Source organism: Mytilus galloprovincialis, chromosome 1 (assembly GCF_965363235.1).
Source record: "Mytilus galloprovincialis chromosome 1, xbMytGall1.hap1.1, whole genome shotgun sequence".
Classification (NCBI taxonomy): domain Eukaryota; kingdom Metazoa; phylum Mollusca; class Bivalvia; order Mytilida; family Mytilidae; genus Mytilus; species Mytilus galloprovincialis.
The window spans coordinates 110,367,094-110,376,588 of NC_134838.1; the positions used below are offsets into that span (position 1 = coordinate 110,367,094).

Below are 9,495 nucleotides of genomic sequence, written 5' to 3' on the forward strand. Positions count from 1 at the left end.
GTTTGAATGGTTTTACACTAGTCATTTTGGGGCCCTTCTTAGCTTGGTGTTCGTTGTGAACCAAGACTCTGTGATGAAGACTGTACTTTGACCTATAACGGTTTACTTTTACAAATTTTTACTTGGATGGAGAGTTGTTTAATTGGCACTCATACCACATCTTCTTATATCCAATTAAGCTCAAAATAAACCTTAAGATTGACTTTAGTCACAACGCAAATCTTAGAAACTTTTGATTCTACTATATTGATTTTAAATTTTGGATTCTTAAATGCATGTTTATTAAATAAAATGTTGCCTTTAAGTATTTTTTTTTACAAAAAGTTCACAAAATATTCACAATTATGTATAATACACAGAATCTTGTTCAATGTTAAATCTATGCATGATAAACATCACCACGGGTATTTGTTTCGACATAGTAGATGCGTTGAATATATTTACTATTTCAATTAAATCATGTTGTTTGAATGAAAAAAAATAATCAGAACATTATGTTAGTTTATTTGTGCTGTGTACGGTATTTTGTTTTTGTGAGAACCAATGGTTGCCCTCTTCTGCCATACTGATATCGAGAACTACTAGAGTTACGCGGTGTCGTAACTTCACATTGTGCTTGTTTGTATGCCTTTAGATCGTTTAATGCGCTCATCATGTCCAAGAATTTTTCTTCCATACTATTTGACATGTCAATAATAGTTTGTTTTAGTCTATGTCGATCTTCACTAGCTTTTCCCAATTCTAGTTTCAACAGTTCCATCTGTCCTGACAAATAAGAGATTTGTTCAGATTTTTCTTCGCTCTCAACTTTTAATTCTTCACATTGTTTCTGCAATCGATCAATCTCCTCGCTACGCTCACAAAGTGCAATTTCTATAATTCTGTTCATTTTATCTTTATCTTGGAGTTCCTCTTCGATACCTTCCATTCTAACTTGCAACTCTTCATATGATTTTAACTTTTCGTTTAATTCTGTGTTTTGTCTTTTATAGTTCCGAACTTCAATTTTCAGTTCCTGAATTTTCTTGTACTTTTCGTTCAGTTGTTCTCTAACAATTGATTGCTGAGTTTTCAATCTGTCATTTTCCAATTTCAGTTCTTCTAAAGTTTTCTCCTTGACATATTGTTCATAATGTGACTTTTCTTCTCCCTCCTCTTCAATCTGGAAAAGGAACAATATATGACATAGCGAACAACATATATTTAAACAATAACACACTCATAATAGTGGGATCCTGGATGAAATAGTTGCCACTGAACGTTTTAAAAAACAACAATTAATTAACTATAAACGTGTGGATATCTATGCGTATGCAAATTGTCAACCCAATGTTCAGTTGACATATTTGGGCAAAGATATAGTAAGGACGACAAAGTTGCTCCTGACAGAATTAGCCTGTAAAAGTTTATTTTTCTAACAGTTAAATACGTATTCATTTAAAATTCATCAATTGATAGAATCATTTCCATAACAGCGTAGACAACCGCAATACTTCTGTTGGTAATAATACTGAATACTGAATCATTTACCCGTGATTTTACGCCCTCTCAGTCTGTCAGAGGACTTCCAATAGGGACGTAAAAAGAATAAAAAAGTAAAGTACATCGAGTGCACGAGAAGAAAGAAAGTTTAAGTATTCATTATTTATATTTACACACAAGGTTTACTCCTCGTATTTGTGTTATTTGATTTAGACGTTTAGAACCTTTGGCAACCCCACAGTTTAAATGTCTATAACACGTACGATTTGACAAATGTTTGATACAGACGAACGTTCACCTAATCTGACCCAGTCAATTGATTACCTGATAGCATCAAGAAAAAGTCTTGTCTTCGCTGTTATGAAAATGATTCTATACGTTGGTGAATTTATTTTTAAAACATTAAAACAACATGAACCATATTTACTGCATTTCGACAATTAATGCTCCTTAAGTATTGCTCGGGGCCAAACAGCTCAAACCTAATGCAAGCTTTAAAGAAAAGATAAAACCCCAAAGGACCAAAACTAAAGGAAAACCAGTACAAAAAAATCAGAATTATGCATGATGGAGACAGGACCCTTAATTCAAAATAATTTCAAAATTGTAATTACAGATAATTTACGTATGTATAAATTGTATATTTCATCGCTAAGAGCTGAATGCAAATATACGTACTCAGTCTAAATTACCAATTACCATTGAGATAAATGTAAAATATTCTATGAAGCATTTACTAATATGTTGAAAAAGATAGTGAAATTGTATGCAGATTGATGTTTACAGTTATATAATTATATAGATACATACCGAGTTCACAGTGTACGTTTTTTCTCTGTTCATACCTTGATTGTCTTTTTGATCTGATGAAATAACATAAAACAATCAAAATACAGAGACAATATTACAATCAAAAGACAAAAAAATAGACAAAAAAACAAGCAATTATAGACAAAAAAATGTTACAGAAATCAAGGAGGATATATCTCATATAACATCCTTGCAGAAATGTAGTAAATAATTGTTGATTCTGCGTTAAAAGCAATTGATTAAAAAAAACATGTAATTCAGATATTAAAGGGGCACTAGCTACGAGATATATAAAAAATCTAACATATTATTTTTTGGTTCAATCATTAATAAAATGCAAATAGTGAAATAATAATTCGCTTTTAGCAGCCAGTATGGCTCAATTTTGTCAAAATAAGCTAAAAAACATTGATTATGAATTATTCACTTGCAAGTCGGAATAATTCGACCTCATTGAATCCATATTCGTGTGAACTTCAATTTAACCCCTTAGCTTGAGATTGATAACACGTGTCGGTGAATTGTATGTGAAAAGTTATTTACAGTGACTTGACTGTTAGTGTTGCTATCCGACTATTGCAACTCATTCAAAATTCTGACCAAGTTGCAAATTATTTTATAAAACCAAACTGGTCAACTGGTCACAATTTTGAACAAACTGTTCAGTCAAATTGTGAAAGTGCAAGGTGATAAAATAAAATATACTTACAATCCTATAAGACTTTAACTCCACTTTAATGATGTTGTGTCAAATTTAGTTTATCAGTTTGTATAGTTATATTAGTCATTTCCATGCTGAAGGGGAACTGTTTATTTTGAATTGCTATAAAATTGTCCAAACTAAGCTTTCATATAGTTTTTCCTTCTAAAAGTATTCTATATTGATAAGAATCAGATATCATTTTAAATAAAACATCATATATTCAGTAAAATATGTGTGAAATAACAATATGCTATTGATAAGTTTCCATGGGGAGATAACCTAAAATATTATTCTTTTGAATAAAGACTTTTTGAAATAAAAAATGATTACCTCCCCCATGGAAACTTCCTACAAACATATATTGCAATTTTACACATATTTTACTGAATATGAAATGTTTTAATTCACATAATGTCTGATTCGTATAAATATAGATTACTTTTAGAAAGAAAAACTGTATGAAAGCTTAGTTTGGACAATTTTATAGCAATTCAAAATAAACAGTTCCCCTTCAGCATGGAAATGACTATAATATACCTATACAAACTGATAAACTAATTTTGTCACATCATCATTAAAGTGGAGTTAAAGTCTTGTAGGATTGTAAGTATGTTTTATATTTTATCACCTTGCACTTTCATGACTTGGCTGTGGTTTTCCACAGCAGTTGGTTCAAATTTCTGACCAGTTGAACAATTTGATTTTATAAAACAAATTGCAATTTGGTCAAAATTTTGAATAAGTTGCAATTGGTGGAGAGCAACACTAACAGTCAAGTCACTGTAAAGGAAAAGAATGTCAACATATTGAAAGTGAAACAAAGGTAAACCATTCGATTGACTGATTCGATCCACAAAATATCATTCTTATACAGGTAAAAACGATGATAAACATTTATTTTTCATCTATAATATAAAATCAAATAGATCTACAAATGTAGCAAAATTCAACAGCACGAGTTTGCGTAATCTATTTATATCTCACTATATTTATATTTACATCACTTATATGGTCATCGGGTGACATTAAATTAGAGGTCAACTCGATAACAAATTAAATGGCGTCTAGACATTTAGACTAAAATACACACGAAACGAAGCTACGGTTTGTCATGCCTGTGCCCTGTTAATTGTTTACTTTAGACTTTTAATAGTTTGGATACATGTTTTTCATCGTTATAAATCAAATATGAGAATTTGATTAAAATCGGTGATTATGAATTTGACAATTAGTGCCCCTTTAATACAGTTCACGACAATGTTCGAAAAAACAACGTATAAATTAACATGAGAAAATGAAAGTGAATAAAATGCTGTCTTGTTTCTTATGCTGTTAGAATTTCATAATAAGCAACTGTCAAATGCATATAGGTTACAATTGTCTTCACGCGCAGATCAGCGACAAATATGTATGTAGTCATTTTAATTAAAAATAATACTATTAAAATGAAATTTGAATTGATACCTTTTGGGAAATGCAATCCGACAATTTTATCCACTACATGATTATTCCCTGTAGTTTTCAGCGCACTCAAGAAAGACTGATAAGCCTGCTTTCTGATGATCTTTTCGATGACCGAATGTAGCTGGTTTTCTAAAAGTGGATTTGCAAGAATTTGTGAACGTTCATCCATACCAATAATTCCATCCTCTATTAGTTTGTCTAAAATCTTCTCTATCTGTGTTGTGTTTTCTTTAATAAATGATAAACTACGTGTGAGTCTGCGAGTTTCGTCGGACATAATGGAATTCCAATGGTGGCAGACAGGCCTTCCGATTTCATAAGTAACCAACCTAACCACAGAGCTTCTGGTTTATTTAGAATCTATTTTATAGTATAGAATACATATCTGCCAAATATCTTTTCATATTTTAATGAATTTTTCAAACCTAATAAAAAGGTTGATGGGACTTCGAAAATATATGACAGGTATATTTTTAATTAATTGCATGCCATTAACGAATATAATGATATTAAGGACTGATAATATTCAATAATCAGGGTTATTGTGGATACGTGATGGAAGGTATACAAATACATAATAGATGTGCCGATTTAATAAAAGATTGTAATCACCATCAAAGTAAGGAAACGTGATACCAATAGTTTAAAATCCATGCCAGTATTATTTGATATTTTATTTCAGTATACAAATGTTTTGTATATACATAAACCTGTACCCAATTTGGCAACACTACAACAATTGCTTTAGTAACACGGCTACAATATATATTCATATTAAACAAACAGGAAAAATCGCATAAGGCTCGAAAGACAATTACAAATAGATAAAAACTGAACCGAAAAACCAAACAACCTCAAGCTATGCATGATATTAGTGAATAAAAAGTGAATCTTGAAGGTCGTATTCTCAACTTTAGAAGCTTGGTTTTCGTGTCGTTGGATTACTGTCTCAGAAGTGCATACCATATGTGAAAATAAGGAGATGAGGTATGGTTGCCAATGAGACCACTTTCCACCCAAGTTCAAATGAAGTGGACGTAACCAATCAAAGCCAACCGTAAGACCGTCAACAATGAGAAAAAAAACCTATACCGTAAAGTCGGCTTTAAAAGCCTCCCACTCGATATAAAATGTGAAACGATTCAATTGAAAAAAATGACGGACTAATTATTAAAAAAAACAAGAATGTGTCCCCAGTACACTGATGCCCCACTCGCACTATCATTTTCTTTTGTTCAGTGGACCGTGAAATTGGGGTAAAAACTCTAATTTGGCATTAAAATTAGAAAGATCATATCATAGGGAACACGTGTACTAAGTTTCAAGTTGATTGGACTTCAACTTCATCAAAAATACCTTGACCAAAAACTTTACCATGAAGCAGGACAGACGGACGGACGCACGCACAGACCAGAAGACATAATGTCCCTCTAATATCGTAGGTGGGGCACAAAACAATTCACGAAAAATAGTTGCGTCACACATGAACCACCGACAATCACTGAACTACAGACCTCTGACTGAAGTCAGGCACATACAGAATGGTTGTGAGCGCTCAATCCTCCCCTAAGTGGTGTTTCAGTACAACATATTAAAGTACATACATTGTACTATAAAATTCAGTTTAAAAAGGCTAAACTCATCAAGATAGATGCAAAGCAGAAAAACATTTAACAAAAACACAGACCGAACATGGCAAATCCTCATCCCTAAAAACAAAAAAAGACACTATGTACAGATCTGATCTAGTACTCGCAGTTACTGACAGCTACATGTAGTTCAAGTCCAATAAAAACTGACGATACCAAAATAAAGGTATCGGCGTATTGCAGTATGTGGAATATTAGTATGGTTTTAATTTACTAACAACTTCATCAAAATCTATACAAAAAAAACAATATTCAAAACTGTAACTACAGTGTTGATTGGTTAACTTTTAGAATTAGTTTAATTAAAGGATCATTGATAATTTTACCCAGGTCGTATCTAAATTTCCGAGTTCGGTAGACAGCATCACCGTAAAATAAAAGGTTGTGCTGTTCCGTTTGAATTTTTTGAGGTACAGCCAAACTTACAAACCAAATCTACTCTTCTATGGAAGAATTCAGTAGATTTTTAAAGCAATTTGTTGCAATGAAATCCATGACTTAATCATTTGCTAAAAGTATTATCCTCGTTGAAATAAAAAAAAAAATTTCACTACACTGAGACACGGGCATAGTGAACGATTTGGGATATATAAACACCGTATACGGAAAATCATCGTCCAAAAAAGGAAAATTAACAATAGAGAAAGAAAAGTCATCCCTTATGTCGTAATTTATTATGTAGAGTTTCTGGTGTATCACTGAAATACCTGTCATGTTAGGTGTCCATGTTCTGTGTATTCATGCAGTCATGCCACACAGTTAAGCGGGCTCCATTCATTGAGAGTTGTAGTAACAGTACACTTCCTTGTGCAAATAGAAAACCAGCAATAAACAATAAATAAAGTGCATAACGACAACTAAAATAAATACAAAACAACTGCATATATTTCAAACGTAAAGTGTGTATTAAACTTTAAGGGCATACGATACAGTATGGAACCTGTATTTACAAGTTGATGAAAATTTGCATATAGGCTATTTTTTACCTCATTAAATCAAATATGTAATAAAAAATATACCTTCATGTGCTACTTTTTGAGTAAAATGAGTTCGAAATTTTGTATATTTGCTCAAAATTCAAATTTGTGTCCGTATTTTCTTTTTCGAAAGAAAGACATAACTTTTTTGTTTTAAAAGATAAACACAAAATGTTTTTTGTTAAATAATCGGTAATTTCTGTATTTTATAAGTATCATTAAAAATTATGCACTTTTTATTCCGAAATAACTATATTTATCAAATGTTCATGAATAGAGTAAAAAACGTAATTTTTTGCTGCATGCTTATCAAAATTAAAAAAATTGCGCTATTTACAGTTTTATAAAATTTGGGTCACATAATCTCCTTGCAAAATGAAACAAATTGCTGTTTTAAAAAATAGGGGTCCATGCACTCGTTTTCAAATTAAATCAGTTTGAATGATAAAAATCAGTCGAAAAATGCATCTTTTCCCGATATGTCAGAGTTTGACGTCGCGAAAATAACATTTTACGTTAGCAACGTCATTACATTCCCTGTAACTGTATCGTATGCCCTTAAGAGAAATAGTTTAGATGGAACACTTTTTATTTACATTTGCTATTCTAGTCTTTTTATCTAACTAAGCGGTATGTGCTTTGCTCATTGTTGAAAAGAGCAAGATGACCTAAAGCTGTTAATTGCTGTGTCATTTGGGACTCTTCTTCTTTTCGATATTTCATACATAATCATTTAATGCGGTTTTTTTTTGTAAATGTATTTTGCACATGTAAAAGCTTTTAAGCTTTTGAGTCAGAAAGCCAAATTTTCACAATAGTACAGATTTCTGAAATTTATATACAAAACGTAACAAATTTTGTACAGTATGATCACTGTGCAGTCTGGCATTTTACACTGCAGACATTTTTGTATTCCGTGTTATAAAGACACACAAATGATAAACAAATTCAGACTTCTTTTCTAATATGGTTCTTACTTTTTTTGGCATTGTTATCACTCTTTGTCCAGTCCCATTTAATGCTGTTGAGATCATTCAAACATGCACCTATCGAATTGTGAAAAAGTAATGACCTCTTTTTTTTCAAGCTCTCTCAGTGTTAACTTTAACTACATGCCATTTGTTTAGATATATAGAGTATGTAGTTGTTGTTTACGTTATCTATAAAATCAAGTTAAGTAAATAAATACATGTTCTTGACCTCTTATAAGTGATCTTTAAATAATTCAACATTTTTGTGTTTGTATTTTGTGCTTTTTTCACGAAAAATAGTTGTTTCAATTTTTCTGCATATGTAGCTTCCTCGGCCAAGGTAAAATATTTCGAACCCTTCATTATAGTGCAGACTATGTTTTGGGGGTTTAATACAGCCAATAAATTGATTGGAATGGAAACTGCAAGGGTCAAAGTATTTTGTTACTAGTAATTTTTGCTTACACAAGTTTTTGTCTATTCTTTATAGTTTTAAGATGATGAGCAAAAATGAAAAGAAGGGGTCAACATGGTTCAGGGATACTTCTCCTTTAAGAAGTCAATTGAAGATTTCGGAATTTTAACTTAATTAAAGATCTTATGTTACTGGTAATTTTTGTTGATCAAAGTTTCAGTTTATCTATTATAGTTTTAAAAATATTAGGTCAAACACAAAAATATGTTTAAAACTGGTTTTAGGATACAGACAAGTTTAAATATGTTGAATATAATTTTAGATCCAATTTTTGTTTTTACAATTTTTGTCTATCTATTATATATAAAACGTACTGCATATAAGATGGTTCATGTGCGTCAATTTAAATCCTTAAAGAAATCGACTGTTAATTTCTGCCATATTGTCTTATTTGCATATTATTTTGCTAATCCTTTTCCTGCTGATCATGTTTGCAAGTGACTATTTATTTCTATCAACTATAGTTTCTGCAAAAATGTCTCCGTATACGAAGGCTTGGCCAGTGTTTCGCAAAAGGACACAAAGGAGTATGTCCGGTAAGGGCCGATTTTGCACAGGCACTTGTTTCTGTCAATGTGGGGTTTACTATCCATACCAGTAAAAAAAAAACTTTTTTTTTTGTACTGGTATGGATAGTAAACCCCACTGTGTTTTTTTGTACTGGTATGGATAGTAAACCCCACATTGACAGAAACAAGTGCCTGTGCAAAAAACGTCACTTTTCAGATGTTTTTTTTGTCAAAAATGAAAGTGGCCGCATCCGTGTTCATCCTCAACCTTTATATATGTAATGTGTTATCATCAAATACAACTTACATTTCAATATCATGAATGAACACGAATGCGGCCACCTTCATTTAAGACGGAAACCGTCTAAAATTAAACTAAATTGCTAGAATTGTGAAGATTTCAGTAGTTTAGCATGACTTAATGATGCTAGTTCCCGATAAATGTGCATTGTATT

At 31.5% G+C, this 9,495-nt stretch overlaps 1 protein-coding gene across 1 annotated transcript; it reads right to left on the minus strand.

Moving 5' to 3' along the window:
• Positions 1–372: 372 nt before the first annotated feature.
• Positions 373–4,835, minus strand: LOC143054367 (uncharacterized). The gene is made up of 3 exons (XM_076227405.1): positions 4,460–4,835; positions 2,293–2,345; positions 373–1,162 (listed from the first exon to the last, which is right to left on the minus strand). The coding sequence occupies exons 1-3, from the start codon at positions 4,734–4,736 to the stop codon at positions 503–505; spliced, it is 990 nt and encodes a 329-aa protein (XP_076083520.1). The 5' UTR covers positions 4,737–4,835; the 3' UTR covers positions 373–502.
• Positions 4,836–9,495: the final 4,660 nt, after the last annotated feature.

Bases quoted from the DNA above. Each gene is read 5' to 3' on its own strand.
- LOC143054367 (XM_076227405.1), bottom strand. From the start codon at position 4,736: ATGTCCGACGAAACTCGCAGACTCACACGTAGTTTATCATTTATTAAA. The intron at 2,346-4,459 runs GTATCAATTCAA...TTATTTCATCAG, and splicing joins CGGATTGCATTTCCCAAAAG to ATCAAAAAGACAATCAAGGT. The intron at 1,163-2,292 runs GTATGTATCTAT...TTCCTTTTCCAG, and splicing joins AAACGTACACTGTGAACTCG to ATTGAAGAGGAGGGAGAAGA.